At 40.5% G+C, this 20383-nt stretch overlaps 1 protein-coding gene across 1 annotated transcript; it reads left to right on the top strand.

Annotated features, from left to right (window-relative positions):
- The first annotated feature begins 1477 nt into the window (after positions 1-1477).
- Positions 1478-18842, top strand: LOC133919325 (CLIP-associated protein-like). Its single transcript, XM_062363689.1, has 21 exons — positions 1478-1995; positions 3552-3707; positions 3802-3864; positions 4610-4678; positions 4799-4964; positions 7594-7755; positions 8401-8498; positions 9186-9260; positions 9343-9411; positions 9504-9589; positions 9669-9786; positions 9902-10000; positions 10683-11040; positions 11189-12921; positions 13044-13142; positions 13720-13824; positions 13901-13975; positions 14046-14114; positions 14216-14284; positions 17386-17487; positions 18306-18842. Exons 1-21 carry the CDS (start codon positions 1660-1662, stop codon positions 18462-18464), a joined length of 4266 nt encoding a protein of 1421 aa, XP_062219673.1. The 5' UTR covers positions 1478-1659; the 3' UTR covers positions 18465-18842.
- Positions 18843-20383: the final 1541 nt, after the last annotated feature.

Raw genomic sequence — 20383 nt, 5'->3', positions numbered from 1 at the left:
TATCTAGCCAAAGTAAGGCCCAACAATAACCTTATACTTTAGTTAATAGAAATTCGAAAAGTTTCTTATTTAGGATAAGATAGGTGGATATTTCTATATTACTATAAAATAGACGAGTTATAACAAATTCAAACGATCTTCACCGTACATCTTACACAGTTAAATGGTCAACAATTAAAGTTGGTCCCCCGTTTTCTCCCCTCTCATATAATATAGAAAATCATAATCAATTAGCCAATTAATAATCAACATACTCCCCACGCGTTATCCTTGATCGTCTTCCTTGATTGCAGTGTGTTATTTTTTTCTTCTGTCACTCTATTTTTAAAATTTAAATTAAGATAAATGATCATCACATAATGAAAGGCCAAGATCAATCAATAGTATGTCATTTTCTTCATCTCTTTTAAAATTATGATAAAATCTCCAATGATTGTGCTATTTTCCTTCTTTATTCTATTTCCAAAATCCATCCATAGTCTTCGATCCATACTACTGCATACACGGATCGACCAGCAACAATCTTAACTCTAGTCACGTATCGATCACCTTCGCAGATGAGCGTTGGCTACCTCCACCCTCCGTTGATCGACGACGACCATCTCCACGTCGCACGACCACCTAGATTCAATAATCATATATGCAAATTTCTTTTTTTTTATGCTATAGGAGTACTATTTTACTTTTTCGGATTGCTATATCCTGCATTAATTTTACGTGTAAAATACCTGTGCAGTTGCTATTTTCTAAAAGTGGGAGTTTTTTTTAAAAGAAAAGTTGTTTTGCTATTTTATTTCTTGAGTGATTTATTACTTTGCTTAATTATCAAATTTCTATTTGTGGGATTTGCTTTGATATTCGTTGATTCTTGTTGTGTCCACAACGAGTACAAGCATAAAAAACATGAATTTTTTATTAATGAAAATATAATTTTTGGCTTATACGCTAACAAAACGTTAAAACATTCCTTAATGTTCAGGATGCACATGACAATTTTTTCTTCTTTAAAATAGGCACTTAAATTCGTATCAAAATTCAAACTTAGATGATCTATACGTACGTCTATACATTCAACCATCTGAGCTGGGCTGAATGACATAATTTTTTTGACACAATGTGAATTTTTACCCGCAATATACAGACAGTCACCTTTTTATATTCATGAGAACATTAAATATTTATTATTCCACGTATGAATAAAAGGTTTATTAGAGAGAACATTGGGATTACTGATTAGACATGCCGATGCAAAGGGTAAATATGTTCGAATATATTTGAAGATTAACAACAAGGAAATATTATACAGAACGTCATATTCGGTACATACTTTCTGCTACGGCTAGCATTTCGTTTTATTTTTCTCAAAATGGATAGAATTACGTGGATACTCCCCCAACGGAGCTACACGCAATATTACGAAAAAGTACAGGGACCTAAGTGCATAACAACTGCCAACATCCTCTGTCTCTCTCGGTACTCTCGCGCACTCCGCTGCCCTCCCTTCCCCTCTCAAGTGGTGAAGTCTGATACTCTGATCCCACCGCTCGCCGCTCCTCCCCTTCGGCTTCCCTCCCATTCCGCCCGAAATCGCCGGGGGAGCCCTAAACCCAACCACCGCTACCGCTCCTCGTCCTCGGAGTCATCGTCGGGGGCGCGGAGATGGAAGCGGCGCTGGAGGCGGCGCGCGCCAAGGACACGAAGGAGCGGCTGGCCGGGGTGGAGCGTCTCCACGAGGCGCTGGAGGCCGCGGCGCGTCGGGGGCTGACGGTGGCCGAGGTGGCGTCGCTGGTGGACACCTGCATGGATCTCACCAGGGACGGCAACTTCCGCGTCGCCCAGGGCGGGCTGCAGGCGCTCTCCGCCGCTGCCGTGCTCGCCGGCGACCACTTTAAGATCCACCTCAACGCGCTCGTGCCCGCCGCCGTCGAGCGCCTCGGCGACGGCAAGCAGCCCGTCCGCGACGCCGCCCGGCAGCTCCTCGTCACCCTCATGGAGGTCGGTTTCTTTTTCGCTGTTGCCTTTTGGGACAGAGATTGTTTGCTCGTTCCAGGTTGGCGTATGGGGGAAAATGTCAGTAATATGTTGGGTGAAGGTCTCAAATTTTGGGTGCTTTGAGATTGTGAATTGTAGTCTTGCATGCTTCGAATGGAACGAGGAGGTGGTATTTTGCGGCGTGTTGTTGCTATGCATTTCGAGCTAGATCAGAGGTTGTTAACTTATATTGGTAGCGTTCTGGTCGATTATGGAATGTGGATTTGATTTTGCTGGCGTTCTGCATTCTTGACTCGGATGTGGTTGTGAATTTGAGTTCCGGTGGAGAATTAGAGCTTGGCTCCAAATTTGGTCAATTTCTACTCTATACTTGAATGCAGTACCAAACTGAACTTATTGGTTGGGAGGTCTTTTACCTTTTTAAGACTTAATCTGTTGGTTGCTTGTGTAACGAATAATCTTTTGGGACTCGTTATTGCGGCTTTGAACGTTGCAGGGGCATTCTCTGAATGCCTTTTTTGAAGCGTGCGCGTGTGCCCATGCTTGCTTGGCACTGTGTTGTACAGGGTCTGAATTATGCCTACTTTTGTCGTAGGCCTTTGCGTTTTGGTTTCTTTAGAGGGGGACAGGGGCATCCACTTCTTTCTAAACAAGAAATATTTCACAGGCACTCTAACGACAGTTTGGTGAATTAAGCTGTAATTTCTGTTGAAATGATCAAACTGTTATCCTGAATTGAGGGTGACTGGTGCAGTGATTTGATTTGAATGGAGATACCAATTTGGAGCTCAATATCTTCTATTCTGCTCTTTAATCAATTTCGCTTACTTGAGTGGATTGGTATTTGAGATGGAGATTTGGAGATTATGTGTACCTGTATGGTTAGTGTATTTTGCATTTCTGCAGAAGTTTGTTCTCCATCTTGTCCTGTTGGTCAATCTTAATTCATGAAATCGGTTCTAGGGGCAACTGTGGATTTTTGACATGCTGCATTTGCGAACCTAATAAGTGTTTCCCTTTTTGCGGACATTATCACCTTCATTTAATTGTTATTGTGCACAGCAAGTTGCATTGATGTTGATTTTTGTTTTTGAAATGATGTAGTGATGGCTGGATGCAGCTTCTTGAGAAATGAACATTTCAAAACCAACTTTTAGTGTTCTTTCTTTCTTTCTTTCTTTTTGAGAAATAGAGGGCAAACTGCTGGTCCTATTTTGTTAATGAAACCAAAGCATAGAGTTTCAGACTAATGTCTAGTTTGTACCTGAAACAAGATGTTGCCCATCATTGCATAGTTAATTTGTACTCTTTTAATAAAAGATGTTCCTTGGGGTTCTGGGTTTTGATATGTTTCCCCTATGGTGCATATCCCTGGCATGCATGAAAACTTCTCCTTTTGAGTTGCACTATTGATTTTGCCATGTTAATTTTCATTCATCAGTACAGGACACCTGTTTTTTACCCTGTACCGTATGATTATCACTCAGAGCATGTTTTCTTTTTCCTCTCTGCACTCTGGTTTATTAAAGAATAATATTCCAACCTTATTCATATCTCAGGTTTCTTTGCCGACAATCGTTGTTGAAAGAGCTGGAAGTTATGCATGGACTCACAAGAGCTGGAGGGTGCGGGAAGAGTTTGTACGCACAGTTGCAGCAGCAGTTGGGCTTTTTGCTTCTACAGAACTCCCGCTACAGCGAGTGCTGCTTTCACCTGTATGCCAGGATGATTTTATTTTTTGCTGATCGAATAGTTTCTCCCTTTAGTTTATTGCATAGTTGCTAACGGTAAGATTCTTTGTCTTTACAGGTCTTGCAATTGATGAATGATTTAAACCAAAGTGTTAGAGACGCTGCAATCTCATGTATTGAGGTGGGTCACTACAAACATGCCCAAGTTGTCCCTTTTCAATTTCATAAAGAAAAAGTAGTGCAACTCACACTTCTTCTTTTGCTGTTTATTAAACATTTTTTTCATGTTTTTTTGGTTTTTCCACTTATGTCTAAATTCTTGGTTATATTTCCATTGTTCGTACGTCAAGTGTAACACACCAAAAGGGTGAAAATCAGTAGCTTGCACCTTCTATTCTGGTTGCTTTCCATTTCTCAAACAGCCCATACTTAATCTCTAATATTTCAGAACCTCTTTATTTAATAATGTAATATCATTTCCTTGCTGTGTTTTACTTGTCTTCTACCAACATTTGCTTCAGTTTGGTGCTGAATTTGTTGTTCTAATTTTTTTCTTTTTGGAAAAATGAATCAATGGAAACTTTTGAGGTTATGCAGTTTACCCGTTCCCAAATATGTACTGAATATTCCAAAGTGTTTGTTCTGCTTTTCTTTTCTCAAGGCCTTATAATTTAACAAAGGCTTATTTGCTCTACATATAACATATTAAAGATAATATAGAGAGGGGTTAGTGTATCGAAGGGTGGATGGATAATATGTATCTTGGAGTCATTTGTGGGCTGACCAGTTTTTTTCCCCTGTAAATGCAAATTTAAGACATTAACTATTCTGCATTTGATTCTCTCTAAAGATTTGCATTTAATATTTCTTTGGTTAAAGCACATCATGTGTAATTTAATTGTTTGCATTATCTATATTCACGACAGGAGATGTACAAAACCATGGGATCTCAATTCCATGAAGAGTTGCAGCGCCATAATCTACCTTCTTATATGGTAATCCATGCGGCCCTTTACTCCTTTGTCATGGTGAAATTGTCATGTTCTCACATCTAAAGGTCATAATGCTGTCAGATTGTGATTATTCTTTCTTTGCCTTGTTTGATGTTTTTGCAGCTAAAGGAAATAAATTTAAGATTAGATAAAATAGAGCCCAAAGTTCCCTCATGCGATGGTGCTAAAATACTGCGTAGGGCTAAGGAATCTAGATCTATTAGTGCTAATCTAAAAAGAGGCAGTCCAAGGAAAAAAAGCATGCCAAGGGAAAACACGTTATTTGGAGGTAAGTTATACTTTTCAGCTTGCTGGAACATTTCATTCTATTTGTTTAGTATTATAAATATGAAAAAAGATGTATTGGTTTATGGCTACAAAGATTTTAAGTAATGGCCAAGCATAATGAGATATTCCTTGCTCTTCTTTGTATGCATCTGAGTGGACCCTTTCGGAGTCTCGGATGATTGTTTCTAGAGCATGCCATCATTACCACGATAGTTTACTGCAGCATGTAGTTTCTTTTGTTAGGAATAGCAACTTGTATTCAATAGTAGCCCATGGGGGCAATATATAGAGTATATGAGGGAGTACCGGATAAGGACTCTAATAACCTATACGTAAAGGATAAGAACTCTATATTCTTAACATGAAAGAGGTGACACTAAGTAATAAACTTAGACTAATACATAAAAAAAACTATCTCTTCAAAGCCATCGTAGAGTGGAGCCTTGGTAATCTTGTCGAATCAAGCCGAAGAAGTGCAAAGCGAAGCACATGAGTAGAGTCGTGATGATGACAACAAAAGAATGCACTTGGTCAAGAATCGCAACAAAGCGACGATGAGTTGCAAGACAACAAAAGAAGTTGTCATTAAGGCTACGAAAAGACCTAGATGACACAGTTGCATCAATAACGACGAGAAAGGATTGCCAAAACAAAGACGAATATTTGGCTAACCACAAAAGAAATCGACTAATTGACAAAGGAATATGTGAACTCGCACGACATAGACAAACTCAAAGAGAGACTAAGACTTGGATGTGGATGCAGCGGAATTGCAAAGACTCTAAAACTAGACCTAGACGCATAGCCTAGCGGTAGCACCACCACACAACGACTAGCACAATAGCATCAACGACAACAAAAGCTAGCAAGCAGCAGCACACAACAAACTACATCAGACCACAAACTAGCATATTGCATGCAAGGTGCAAATATAAGTAGTGACAAAGCAGCATGAGATTGACAGCCCAATGCCTACAAAACAAAGATGAGTAGACTATGTTTGTGTCCCTCCCTTGCATTAGACCCAGAGTAATAGAACCATAGTGTACACATCCGGCTCCTCACGGCATGGAAGGCGGAGGAGCGTAAGAGGAGCCTTGGTGCGGGAGGCCGACCGATACGGGGTGCCGAGATCGGGGGTGGAGCCGGCCAGCGTGGGACGGAGGAGCCTCGACGCAGTAGGCAGCTGGGCGCCGGGGGAGGCGGCGCGGGAGGTGTTGTCCTGAGCGTATCCAACCGTGAGGAGCCGGATCCGGCAATGGGGCACGTGGGCTAGGTGGTGCGGATCCAGCCGAAGAAGCCGCTCGGCTACTCATTGTTGGACGGTCGGGAGAGCACTGACGTCGACCGTCGGGCTGGTAGATGAGGTAGTCGATGCCGCCGTAGCTCTAGGCGAACGTGCATATGCCGCCTCCTGAGCCCCGGTGGGCCTAATGGGCTAGATGCCAGGCATAGCAGGCGGCAGGCTGACAGAGCCGGTGACATGTAGGCGGGGCGGCTATGCAAGCTCGCGAGCAGGCAGCCGATTGAGGCAGGTGGCCAAGCAAGGGGGGCGCCGAGCTCAGGCGTCCAGCCGCACGAGTGGGATCGACACAGGAAAACAGAGGCATTTCTAGGGGACCGACACCACCACGGCCTGAGATAGTGTCGAATCGAGGAATCGGGAAGAGGAGCCGGCGGGGAGGGAAGAGAAGCTGACGGGTGGAAAGTAGATCTAGATTTTTGGCCGAATTGCCACGTCTTGGGGAAAACCTAGCTCTAATACCATGTTAGGGATAACAACTTGTATTCAATAGTAGCCCATGAGGGTAATATATATAGTACATGAGGGAGTACCAGATAAGGACTCTAACAACCTATACATAAAGGATAAGGATTCTATATTCCTAACACCTTTTTCCTCTCTTACTGCAGCAAGTAGCCTTCTATATTGGCCCTCCTTTCATGCGCACTTTATACTGTTAAGTAAAAAACTGAATTCTGTGGTTGAATTTAAGAATAGTGGTATTTGTTGCTACTAATGATGCAGAAGGTGTATGTATAGAAGAGTTACTAGAGCAGGGTGTAATTTTTTAGTATATTGCTTAGCAGACGTAGCGTGCTCACTCCTCTGTTCCACATGCAACTCTTTTATATAATTTTGTTCGTGTAATAATCATTAAAAGACATTTAGTTGGTTCATAACTCTTAAATTCTTGAAGACAACAGTTGCAGATGTCGGATGTTGTCCAGTGAAACACTTGGAGCAGACATCACATGATTTATGCCATACATTAATCCTTCACAAATTCTGTTGAGTATTTTGCTCGTTAATGATTGAAAAATTCATGGTTGGTGTTGTATCATTAAATTTCCATTTATATTTAATGTGTTAAATACATCTATCTTTGTCATGGGCATGCACTGACATATTTATGTCTATTGGATGCAACAACACCTTTTTGGGTATATAAGCTAGAGGCTTCCAGTTCCACTATTTTTGTGCGGACTTGTGTTACCAAAACAATTTAGAAAACAATGTGTAAGTAGTCAGTGGATTTAGGCAAAACCACAATTTCTGATGTTTTTCCTGTCAATAAAATCACATTCACTGTTTTGTCATATATCACTGAATTTCGTGCCACTTAAAGGTGACACGGATGTTAATGAGAAGCCAGTGGAACCCATAAGAGTTCACTCCGAGAAAGAATTACTTAGAGAATTCGAAAAGGTTGCATCTGCCCTTAATCCAGAGAAGGACTGGTCTATACGTATTGCTGCTATGCAAAGGATCGAAGCCTTGGTATACGGAGGTTAGTGTTTATCACCTGTGTCCTATTTTTATATGTAAATTCAGTTTTGTCAATGAGTAGCTTTCATGGCGGGCTTGAAGTTCTTGTAACATGTAAAAACTGAACCAAGATGCAAACTGACAAATTGTTAGCATCTAAGTTCAGTAATTTGTTTTGAATTTTCTGAGAAAACTAGCGCGAGCAGGTTTAAAAAAAAGTAAATTTTATCTGCATAATATAATACAATGAAGTTTGATATTTGAAATGAGAGGATATGATGCATGCTAAAATTGCTTGATATTAGAAATGATCCTTTTCTATGCAGTGCGGTAGGCAGTGTGATAACTTACTTGAAGAGTTGTTTTTTAAAGAAACGCGAGAACAATACTGTGAAAATTAAGCTATTGACTTGAATCATCATGTGTACAAATGCCATATTAGCAGTTTAAAGTTGCAGATACGCGAACAGAAATTCATGTGAGAAAGACAAGCTAACACCATGAAACTGAATTGGAAAGTAAAACAGAACAGCTTCTAGTGTTGACTGTTTTAGAAGATATAGTTTCTAGTGTTGACTGTTTGAATGCGATGTTACATATTCACTAAGCCCTTTCTTGTTAACATGATTTGCATATTTTATTTGAAACTAAGTCTTCTGTTTATCAGGTGCAATTGATTACCCATCATTTCTTATACTCTTAAAGCAGCTAGTTCCTCCATTGTCCTCGCAGCTATCTGATCGACGGTCCAGCATAGTTAAACAGGTATTCCTTTCTTGCCTGTAAATCTTTCTTTTGATTAGAGAAAGTTAATCATGTTCTTGCTGTTCAAGTATGAATAGATATGAGGGAAAAAAGCAATAACTGCAACCATGGAAGCTCCACATTGTAAGCCTAATGGAACCTAGACATGAGGGGGTGTGTTGATGTACGAGTAAACAGTCAACCATTCTTCAACACGCTTGAGTGAACTGATTGTGCATGAAAACACAGCACTTGCAACATAAACGGGCATTTTACTTGCAATATCACTGTATTGTCGGGATGTATTTATAAAATAAAAAAGATAGTCAGAATGGTAGGTAACATTAATCAAGAAGCATGGCTGATACAATATAAGCAGAAATAAATGTTCCATTTACCACGAGGCAAACTCAGTAAGATAACCAGTTTTCTCCAGGATTTCAACATGTGTCCAAACTCCAAAGAGGTTTAGGATCATCTATTGTTTGCTACACAGGAACCTGCACTATTCAGTTTGAAGTAAACCATTGCCAAAAATACACACACATTCTATTTATGCCACTACTCTTAACAAGTCTAATGTTGTTTTGTGTTATAGCAATGCAGGAATTATAGAAATTCTTTTATAACATTTTTCTGGTAAAGAATGCAGTGACAAGACAAACTACTTGGTGATGGAAAACCTTGCTGACTTGGTCTTTTCTCCAGGCATGTCATCTACTTAATGTACTATCGAAGGAACTTCTTGGCGACTTTGAAGCATGTGCTGAAATATTTATTCCGGTAATCCTAGAAAACATTTCAGTACTCCACAATTGTGGCCTCATACTTCATCATTAAGGCTAACATAAAATGAAATTCCCAGGTACTTTTTAAGCTCATTGTCATAACTGTGTTCGTGATTGCCGAATCTGCAGACAACTGCATAAAAACTGTGAGACGCCTACATTCTTTCATTGAACTGTGGTACTTTCTTACGTGTAATATCTTGTAATATCTCCTGTTCTGACATGTAATATCTCGCAGATCCTGCAGAACTGCAAGGTTTCACGTATTCTTCCACTTATAGCTGGCACGGCAAAGAATGATCGCAGTGCAGTCCTCCGTGCTAGGTACTTGTGTTTCAGCATTATATTTATCTGAGCATCCATTGATCTGTAAGCTATTCATGCCTATTTGCTACTATTGCAGGTGCTGCGAATATGCACTCCTAATATTGGAGTACTGGGCAGATGCTCCAGAAATACAACGTTCAGCTGATTTGTATCAAGACCTAATAAAGTGCTGTGTTGCAGATGCAATGAGTGAGGTTGGAATAACACCATCCAAATTTCTTGACTTAATTCATATTGATATTTAATATTGAAATCCTGAATATTTTCTCTGTATTTGTGCTATATTTAATGCCATTTTTGCAAATACAGGTCCGTGCGACGGCAAGGGCTTGCTATAGGATGTTCACAAAAACATGGCCCGAGCGTTCAGGCCGGCTTTTTATGTCATTTGATCCTGCCATACAGAGGGTATATCATTTTACTTTTCTGCATGCTCTTCCATTCAGTCTATAAAATGTGTACATAGTAAAGGTGAGGTTGAAGGATCAAAGTGCCCTTGAACCTGAATTTATATCTATTTCTTTTTGAAACGTCTTTGCATTGTGTTGGCAGTTCAAACAAATGTAAGCAATAGCTCTTTATTGAAAGAACAATGTACTTATCTTCCACCTAAGAACATTGTACTAGATTTTTCCATGGATCACTAGATCTCATGGAAGAGTAATCCTACTTATCTTGGTTACTATAATGTTTGAAGAAACATTTCAAGTATTTTTACCATGATGCCAATCCTGTGTTTAATTCGAAGGTGTAATTATATTTCAGTTTTCACAGCTCAGAATTGTCTGTATATTGGTAGCTGTGTAAATCTTGTACTTCTAGATCTTTATGAAGTAGCTCATATATTTTACCTTGATTAGTTTAAGGCTGAGTAGGTTAGCACTGCTAGTTAGTTGGTTTATGAACATTGCGTAAATTCTTTCAAGCCTAACCTTAAAGCTTAATTATTCCCGGAAAAGCAGATTTTTGTATACCTGTATGGCAACTCGTATTTTTGTTGTAAAAAGTATATGTTGAAACATCATGGATATTTGACAGTTCTATTCGCATAATTTCTGTTACTTTGATCTAAAGATGGACTCGTTTGCAGATAATAAATGAGGAAGATGGGGTCATGCACAAGCGGTATTCTTCTCCATCATTGCATGAGAGGGGTGTTCAACTTTCTCGTGCTTCATCTCATGCAGGTGGTACCCATTTTGGATATGGTACTTCAGCTATTGTTGCAATTGAAAAGAGTGCCGCTATTTCTTCTGAATCATCTCTGTCCTCTAGCGGTCTTCTATTGTCACAGTCGAAGACAATTGGTAGAAGTGCTGAAAGAAGCATAGAAAGTGTGCTTAGTTCAAGCAAACAAAAAGTTTCAGCCATTGAAAGTTTATTGAAAAGTGTAAGCATGTCAGACAGACACAATTTGTCAGCTGTGCACTCAGCAAGCTTGGATCTTGGTATTCACTAAGCTTTATTTGGAATTTTACAATAAACAATGAATCTCTTTTATTCTGCAGTGCCATCTTTGTAGCTATAGCTTCTGTAGCTTATTTATCTAAGTACTAAAAGAATTCTTAATTTCCTTTTCTTTTCCTCCTAGTGCAGGAGTTGATCATCCATCCTCTCGTGATCCTCCTATCCCACTTTCTGCACCTGCTTCAGATTCATCTTTTGCTGGCATCACTAGCACAATAAATGGTGGTTCGTGTTTGGTGGACACAATGACGCGGGTCAAAGAGCGATCAAGGTCACCATATTTGCGTAATCTATCATCCGAACCAATATCAGGCTTGTCACTTCCATATTTGAGAATATCTTCAGGGAGGTCTCAAGCTGGTAGAATTATGGATGAGAATAATGATACATGGCCAACCAGGCGATCACCAAAAATGCAGATGGACAAACACTACGTTGATATGCCCTATAGGGATGCCAGTTACAGAAATTCACTTAACAATCATGTTCCACACTTCCAGAGGCCTCTTAGGAAACAAGTGGTATCAATGGCTTCTGCAAGTGGCAGGCACAGTTTTGATGACGGTCACGTCCCATCTAGTGACATATCTCTATATTCAGATGGCCCAGCATCTCTAAATGATGCACTCTCTAGGGGTCTTAGTCCAAGTTCAGACTGGGTAGCTAGAGTTGCAGCGTTTAACTTTGTTCAGACATTGCTGCAACAAGGACAGAAAGGCATTCAAGAGATTACTCAGAACTTTGAAAAGGTCATGAAGCTATTTTTCCGTTACTTGGATGATACTCATCACAAAGTTGCACAGGCAGCTTTCTCCACACTTGCAGATATTATTCCAGCATTCAAGAAGCCTTTTGAGAGCTATGTTGAAAGAACTTTACCATACGTCTTTTCTAGATTTATTGATCCAAAGGAATTGGTTCGACAACCATGTTCGTCGACCTTGGAAATTGTTGGCCAAACGTATTCTATCGACACATTGCTACCTGCACTAGTACGTTCACTGGATGAACAAAGGTCTCCAAAAGCAAAACTGGCTGTTCTTGAGTTTGCAAATAAGTCATTCAACAATTACACAGTAAATTCTGAAGGTTACAGTAACAGTGGCTTTCTTAAGCTCTGGCTTTCAAAACTAGCACCTTTAATACATGAAAAGAATGCAAAGTTGAAGGAAACATCCATTTCTGGAATCATATCAATTTATTCTTATTTTGATTCAGCAGCAGTCCTAAATTTCATTCTTAGTTTGTCGATTGAAGAACAGAACATTGTGAGGCGAGCTTTGAAGCAATATACTCCTCGTATTGAGGTCGATTTGGTAAACTACCTTCAGAGAAAGAAAGAACGTCCACGTCCCAAATCTTTTGACCAAGTTGATTCTGGAGCTTCTTCTGAAGATGGTTATGCTCTGACATTGAAGAAAAGCTTTCCATTTGGACGCTTTTCTGCTAGTTCACTTGACACTGAAGCAGGGAACAAGATGAATACATTGCTTAACACCCCCATTGGTCAAGCAACCTCTGATGTCTGCATTGATCACGCTAAGCAATGTTTGGAACATACCTCTGAAGCTGAAGTTCTTATGGCACATAGGGAACTAAAGAACAATGCCCGCTCAGTTGTAGGAACTGTGCATTCATGGACAGATCATCCTGAAAAATCAGATGCCACCATGGATGATGAAAATTCTACTGGTACTCCTCGCCAGGATTTTGGCCATCTTCTTCCATCTGATGGACGTAATTCTGTTGTAGCAACTGCTGGGGAGCACACTCAAGAGGGAGATCCATTTGTTGACCCTAGTCCTGTGAAGACTATTCCACATGCCAGTAACGGCCCCAGCATTCCACAACTTCTTCATCAGGTACTTCTGCAGTATCCTTTTTTTCTTCTTTTCATCTCTGTTGATTCTGCTAGTATTGCTGCATATGTTTTTTTTTGGCGCCCAGGACAACATAACAATTATAATTTTTTCTACTTTTTTAGATAGGCAATGATGGTGAAGTTTCAAGCCTACACAAGCGGGAGGCATTACAGCAGTTGGTTATAGCTGCCACCAATAACGATAGCTCTATATGGACAAAGGTTTGCAGCCTTACCTTTTCAATTCCCATATTTTCTTTGGAAGAAAAGCTTTACTCTTATTAACGCTTTCTTTTATCTGTCATGTCTTTTTTTGTGAATTTTCCTCTTGACAATTGGGCTTAACACTTGCATTATATGTTAAACTTCATTCAATCTTATATCTTTTTGCATCTTGTGCTTGGCTGGTAAGAGAATAAAGGAGAATTTCTCAAGTGTTCAGGGTGGATCAAGGGAAAAATAGCAGACGAGTGTCACATGCAAGTTGCTCGTATTTGTTTTGTCTTGTTGATTTTGCATTTTTTCTTCATTGTCCAACATATGGACCAAATATGGCGACCTTGCCGTTTTTTCTCTTTCTAGTATGATTCACCATGTTGATTTTTTTATTCTCTTTGATATGGCTTATTTAAATGATGATTGCTTGACTGTTTCACCATGAAAGAAAAAGAACATTTGATTGCCATTGCTTGTTGATTGGGTTTCAAAAAGTACTTTACAACGCACAGTTGCTATCAATGTACTGTCATTAAATTTATGATATTCATGTTCTAATATCAACTTTTTTGTGTTTCAATAGTATTTCAATCAGATTTTAACAACTGTCCTTGAAGTGTTGGATCAATCTGATTCTTCTGTGAGGGAGATTTCTCTGTTGTTAGTTGCCGAGATGATCCACAATCAGGTTTTCTGTTCACTAGCCGTGCATATAACTAAGTAATAGGGTGTTGATTAATAATGTCTACTTATTGTTTTCTCAGAAAGATCCTATGGAAGAATCCATTGAGATTGTCCTTGAAAAGCTCCTGCATGTGACCAAAGATGATGTTGCGAAGGTATATTTTCTTTCACTTAAGAAGTTCTCTCTTGGTTTTATGTCCTAATATTTTCTTAATGCTGTTGCAGGTTTCAAACAAAGCACACAAATGCTTAAATGTTGTGTTGGCAGAATACGATCCTTTTAGATGCCTTGCTGTATGTCCAGAGCATTTATTAATTAAAAAGATGTTACTACCTCACTATTTGTTGCAACAGGCAACTTACACTATCCATGGTTTTGTTTGCTTGTGCTTCAGGTTATTGTGCCTTTGTTGGTTAGTGATGATGAAACGACACTTGTCGTATGTATCAACTGTTTGACAAAGGTAACTAAGTTTCGCACTGTAATATGAACGGGACAATTTGAACTTCAGATGTCATTGTTGTATTTTATGAGAAATCAGATAACAAATAATCAACTTAAATTTAATTTGTCACATTTTTATGTGGCATATTTTCCTATTATCAACTACTGCACTAGCATTCCACATTTAATACATATTACTGCAACTTATTTGTTTCAGTAGTCCCCATTCCTTTCAGTGATCATGTTTGACCATGGTTAGGTGTCGTAGTCTGTAGCGAGGCAGTTTGGCATTATATTAATGCTTAACCTACCATGTTGTGTTAGGAATAACAATTTGTATTCAATAGGAGCCCATGGGGACAATATATAGAGTACATGAGGAGTACAAGATAAGTATTCTAGTAACCTAACCTATTCGTAATGGATAAGGACTCTATATTCCTAACACCCCCTCAAATGCAAAGCGTTTGCAATAGCGTTGCATTTGAAAGAGGTGACACTAAGTAAGAAACTTAGACGAATACATCTAAAAACTGTCTTTTCAAATCTGTAGTAGAGTGGACTCTAGTAACCTAACCTATTCATAATGGATAAGGACTCTATATTCCTAACACCCTCTCTCAAATGCAAAGTGTATACAATAGCGTTGCATTTGAAATAGGTGACACTAAGTAAGAAACTTAGACGAATACATCTAAAAATTGTCTTTTCAAATCTGTCGTAGAGTGGAGTTTTGTAATCCTGTCGAATCAAGTCAAAAAAATGCAAGGCGAAGCACGAGTGTAGAGTCGTGCTGATGACAACAAATGAATGCCCTTGGTCAAGAATCGCAACAAAGCGACGGCGAGTAGCAAGATGACAAACGAAAATTGTCTCTAGAGCTATGGAAAGACAAAGATGACACAATAATGCCCTAGATCAAGATAATGAGTAGCAAGACAACAAACGAAGTTGCCATTTAAGCTACGGAAAGGTCTAGATGGTTAAGTCACATCAATAACTACGGGAAGGATTAGCTAAACAAAGATATAATTTAGCTAACCACGAAAGAAATCGACGAATGGACGAAGGAATATGTGGACTCCCACGATATAGACGGACTCAAAGAGACTGAAACTTGGATGGACTCAGTGGAATTGCAAAGACTCTAAAATGAGACTAAGATACTAGGACCAAAGCAAAGCCAACCATTAGGAGAGAGTACAGACAACAGGCTGCTGCAAATGCAGATGGCTAGCACGACTAACGACAAGGACCCAAGAAGAACAGACGAAGCTAGATGTGAGGCCACATCTGACGACCGTGTGCTGGCAGATCTAGCAGAAGAGATAGTGGGACACCGTGGCGGCGAGGATAGCCAGTGGCAGTAGTGACCTGAAGCAGCAGAGGCACTTGGGCGCAAACCCTGGTACACTTTCTGTGTGCACATAGCAAAACAACCTAAAAATCAGCATTGCGCATGCCTATGTCCCGATTAGAGTGCAACAACAGTCGGCCATGGAAGATCCTTGGATTTGTGATGTTGCTCAAAAAGCTAGAACAGGCAACATCGCGAAGGAGCGTGTGCGGGGCCTCAACGGCGAAGGGAGAGGTCGCATCGAGCAAGTGGGCAGCGGTTCCGGCCGGGGCCGGGTCGAGGCGGAGCCGCCGGAGGTGGATGGGAGCCCGGTGGTGGCCTGATCAGGAGGCCGAGGTGGCGCGGCGGCGGAGCCGGGGCAACTGGTAGGGCGGAGGCGGTCGGCACAGCCGATGGGGTGGATCTGGTCGTGAAAGCCAGGTCCAGTGCGAGCGGGCGGGTGATGCTCAGGCTGGAGGTTGGCGGTTGAATCTTGTAGGGCAGTTCGGGTTGAGCCTCAGGTCAACGCAGCTTGACCCGTGTGGCGGCACCAAACCAGAGGCAGACGACAGAGGTACGCGCGGCAGAGCGCGAGCGCGAAGCCAAGAAGAAGTTCAACTACCCAACATAGCCATCGTCCATCCAACACAATGAATAGAGGATCCCTCGACCCGTGATGCAACTCTATCCGGATGGAGAGAAAGAGAGTCACGGGCTGCCCTTTCAGCAAGGCCTTCGCTAGCCGCCTCATCGTGTGGTCTTGGGCGTCCACCACCACGGGTCGCATGCGCAAGTCGTACCCTGACACCATCCTGACCACCGGCGGTGGCTACTGTGCTCCGAGGCGAAGCAGGGCCAGGGCAAGGCGACGGATCCGGCCGGTGGTGCAAATTGGCAATGGTGGTGGCAGCCACGAGAGAGGTCGACCTAAGCGGATGTCAAGCGGCAAGCAGCGCAAATCCACGGGCGGGCGTGCGCTCAAGTGAGTCGATGGCACGCAGAGCCAGCAGCGCGATCCGGCGTGGAGATCCAGTAGACGGAGTCGGCGATGGTGGCAGGGCTCCTGGCGCAGGTGGATCCAGCCAAAGGTAGAAGGGCGGCGAGTCCTGGGCAGCGCCCGGTGGAAGCAGGTCCCTAGGCGACGTCCAGCAGCACCGATGAAGACAGCTGGCGGACGACGCGATGAAGTCACGACCGAGGGAGATAAACAACGTGATTGGATGGCAGAAAGAGGTGGAGCTAGCCGAACAGAGGGCTGACGAGATGGGTGGGCGGGAAGCCAGTGAGGAGAGAGAAAAACGCTGACGGGAATAGAACTAGATCTAAAAACAGATAGGTCGAATCGGCAAGAGAGAAACCGACAGAGAGGGAGAGGGAGCCGGCCAACCAGAGAGAAAGCCGGCGGCGGCGGGATAGATTGGATTTGGACGGAGTTGCGACGTCAAAAAAAAAAAAACTTACTCTGATACCATGTTAGGAATAACAATTTGTATTCAATAAGAGCATATGGGGGAAATATATATAGAGGACATGAGGAGTGCATGATAAGGACTCTAGTAAGCTAACCTATACTTAATGGATAAGGACTCTATGTTCCTAACATTATGAATTATTGAAGTGCATGGTGTTGCAATTCAATGGAATGCTGCAATGGATTGTTTGAACTTGTCAACTATTTATTTGAGTGTGTACCGCACGGAGAGTCATTCACTCATTCTGGTTCATTGCAGAATATGTTCTGAGCAACGATTGTTGACTGTAGTATTCTTTTGATAATCTTGCAGCTTGTTGGGCGGCTCTCACAGGAGGAATTGGTGACTCAACTGCCTTCATTTTTACCAGTGCTCTTTGATGCTTTCAGTAATAAGAGTCCAGATGTTCGCAAGGTGGGTACCTATTCTTCTGATCAACATCTTTCTTACAGTTCTCATAGGACCATGCTAGTTCCTCTATCAGGAAATCTTTGAAGTTCATGTAAAGAAAACAATGAGAACTAGGGTTTTTCATGTACTCAAACAAAGAGGGATAAGGGTGCTAAGCTTACTTACAAACATTAAGACCTGAAATTCATGTGACAACAGTGATCTCGGCTTCTGGTTGTGAGCCGAATTGGAACATGGGAAGTATGGGTCGTAGAACGGGGATAAATATGGCAGAATCCCCGCCATACCTGGGTTTGAACCAGGTACCCACGCACATGTCTTCAAGCAAGCCAGGGGCTTGCTGCCCTATTTTATAAAGTATGGAAGGATCCAGCTATGTCACAAAACTTACGGGCATGTTTGGATGAGCGGTGGGATTGCACTAGGATTTTTTTATATTTACCAAATCCTAAGGAGTTGGGTCCCAATCCCGTCCTATCCAAATGGGCCCTAAATAGGAAAAGTAGAGCCGAACCCATTTATGGCCATTCATTAACTCCATGTTATGCTGAAAACCACCATTACTTCCGGATATGCCACAGATCTGATATGAATTACCATTGAAGTGTTCTTGTTCACTTAAGCTTAAGTGCACTGTCTGTTTCTAATTTCTAACGGATCATCTGTCCATCTTTGGTCATTGTTAGCTCACATCATTCACCCTTAACCTGCACTTGGTGGCTGCCATTGTCATCTGGGTTATGTAGGACAAATTCTGCTTTTATAATTTTACTGCGTATTTCTGGTGGTCTGTATCTGATATCATTTACACTTTCCTTTAGGCTGTCGTATTCTGTTTAGTGGATATCTACATCATGCTTGGGAAAGCATTTGTACCATATCTGGAGGGGCTTAGTAGCACGCAGCTGCGCCTAGTAACAATCTATGCAAATCGGATATCACAGGCAAGGTCTGGTGCACCAGTCGATGCTAGCCAATGAGTCATGCTGTTTTGTGTACCATATGCATATTTGTTTGTATGAGCTGGGTTTTGGGCTTCATTCATTTGTATATAGAACAGGCTAGATGCCTCCATGTATTTAGCTTTTGGCTTTTCGTGTGATATGTGTTATCCTTCTTTATTTGTCCCCTGTATGTGGGGATTGTGTTTTGTGTTTCCATGCACCATTCGCATTGTACAAGGAACAAAAATGTAGCTTGATGGAGCTTGTTTCCCCTCATTTTCCTGTGGGGGTTGGTGTATAGATAAATTGCTGACGAAAAAGGGTTGTGAATATTTAGCTGTTCGACTTTGTGAAGACAATTGTAGCTTTCTACATGTGACATTGATTATTTTATCCGTGTTGGTGATTGAGAAATTTTGCAGTGGCATGGGAGGATTTTATCCTTGTATTCGAAATGTACTTGCAGCACGTGTTAGTCAGATGTACCTTTGGATATGACGCGGTCTTACATTTTTTATTATAATAAACTATCTCGGTTTTATGTTTTGAACATTGACACAATCTTCAACCCGTTTTTATCGTTACATTTTCTAAGCATTTGCTGTTGAAAATTTATTGAATATATAGTCATTTGAAAGTATTTGTCATGACAAATCAATTGATACAATTTTCATGTGAAAAATCATAATATTTTTGTGTATATTAGTGTCTAAAATTTATAAATTTGACTGCACGCATACCAAATTATTATGTATCTAAGAATAGAGTATTTATAAAATTTTACATATTTATGATATTATGAAAGTATTTTTTAAGATAAATTTACGTATAATTTTCATGTTTTCAACTTTAAAATTTATTAATAATGAAAGTTATAAAAGTTTGAATCTTGTTGAAAGTATAAGTATTTGTGACGGGAGACAATAAAGGGTGGGTTTGTTTTCTATATCGCTCATTCTGACTAATTAGAATTCTAAGAAAAGGTTTGTTTGGTTGTTAGCATATACTGTTGTAGTTTAGCTCGACGGGTGTAAATATACAGTGTCATCTTGACCGGGGAGTTTCACTTTGCATTCTAGTTCGACGGATGCAAAGCCTTAGATTCATGCATGCATGTCTATTTGTTAATATTATAAAATCATCTTCATATGAATAACCAATCACTATTTTAACTCTTTTATCTGTTCGTAGAGTCTCAAATTAAATCAAATAAATAGAAACTATGCTCAACCTGTCTAGAGAACTTTAATTAATTAAATACTATTTTTTTCAACAAATATGACTTTCAATCTATTTATACGATGCAACTCTACAAAATTTCATTCGAAGAGCCAAATACACCCTAATTAAATACACACCATAATTATATACGCTACTCACATTTATTGGTAATTGAAGTACACCAACAATGAATCTTCAGTGTACTACACTATCACTTGTACCAAGGAATTGGATAATGTATATATATACCTTCTTTGCTATTTAGACTATCTTTAATTATATTCTTTTCATTTCATTCCTTTTTTGATTCTCTTTTTTTTTTCTATTCCATTTATTTCCTCTTATCTCAACAGCTTCTCTTTGAGGGGAATCGCAAAAGGAAAGAAGAGAGAACCCCGTCATGAAGAGAATGACCTTAGGAATCTCTTTGTGACGGAAATCGTAAAGGGAAACTATTGAAGCCCTGAAAGGAACGAAAATCCCTTCACGATGGAAATCTAGGTCGTGAAGGGAAACGGTTGACAATGGTCTTACAGCTCGGTATCCGGCCTACAATTCACAAGCATGATTTCTCATTATAAATTGCATTATAGAATTTTTTAGAGAGATACAAATTAGAACGCACATAATCCACTTATACCACACACTCACTCTCAACACACGTATATGCGTGCATGTCCTAAGTACATAGGCTATATACAGAAACTCGCTAAGTGTGCACGTGTGTGCGTACT

The sequence above is a fragment of the Phragmites australis genome, chromosome 5 (assembly GCF_958298935.1).
Source record: "Phragmites australis chromosome 5, lpPhrAust1.1, whole genome shotgun sequence".
NCBI classification, from domain to species: domain Eukaryota; kingdom Viridiplantae; phylum Streptophyta; class Magnoliopsida; order Poales; family Poaceae; genus Phragmites; species Phragmites australis.
The sequence above is the reverse complement of the archived record's forward strand: the minus strand, read 5'-3'. Positions and strand labels throughout refer to the sequence as shown.

What these genes read in the sequence shown, in the direction of transcription:
- LOC133919325 (XM_062363689.1), top strand. Translation starts at nt 1,660, where the DNA reads ATGGAAGCGGCGCTGGAGGCGGCGCGCGCCAAGGACACGAAGGAGCGG. An exon ending in CGAAGCCTTGGTATACGGAG is followed by an intron (nt 7,756 to 8,400) that starts GTTAGTGTTTAT and finishes TCTGTTTATCAG; the next exon opens with GTGCAATTGATTACCCATCA. An exon ending in CAGACAACTGCATAAAAACT is followed by an intron (nt 9,412 to 9,503) that starts GTGAGACGCCTA and finishes AATATCTCGCAG; the next exon opens with ATCCTGCAGAACTGCAAGGT.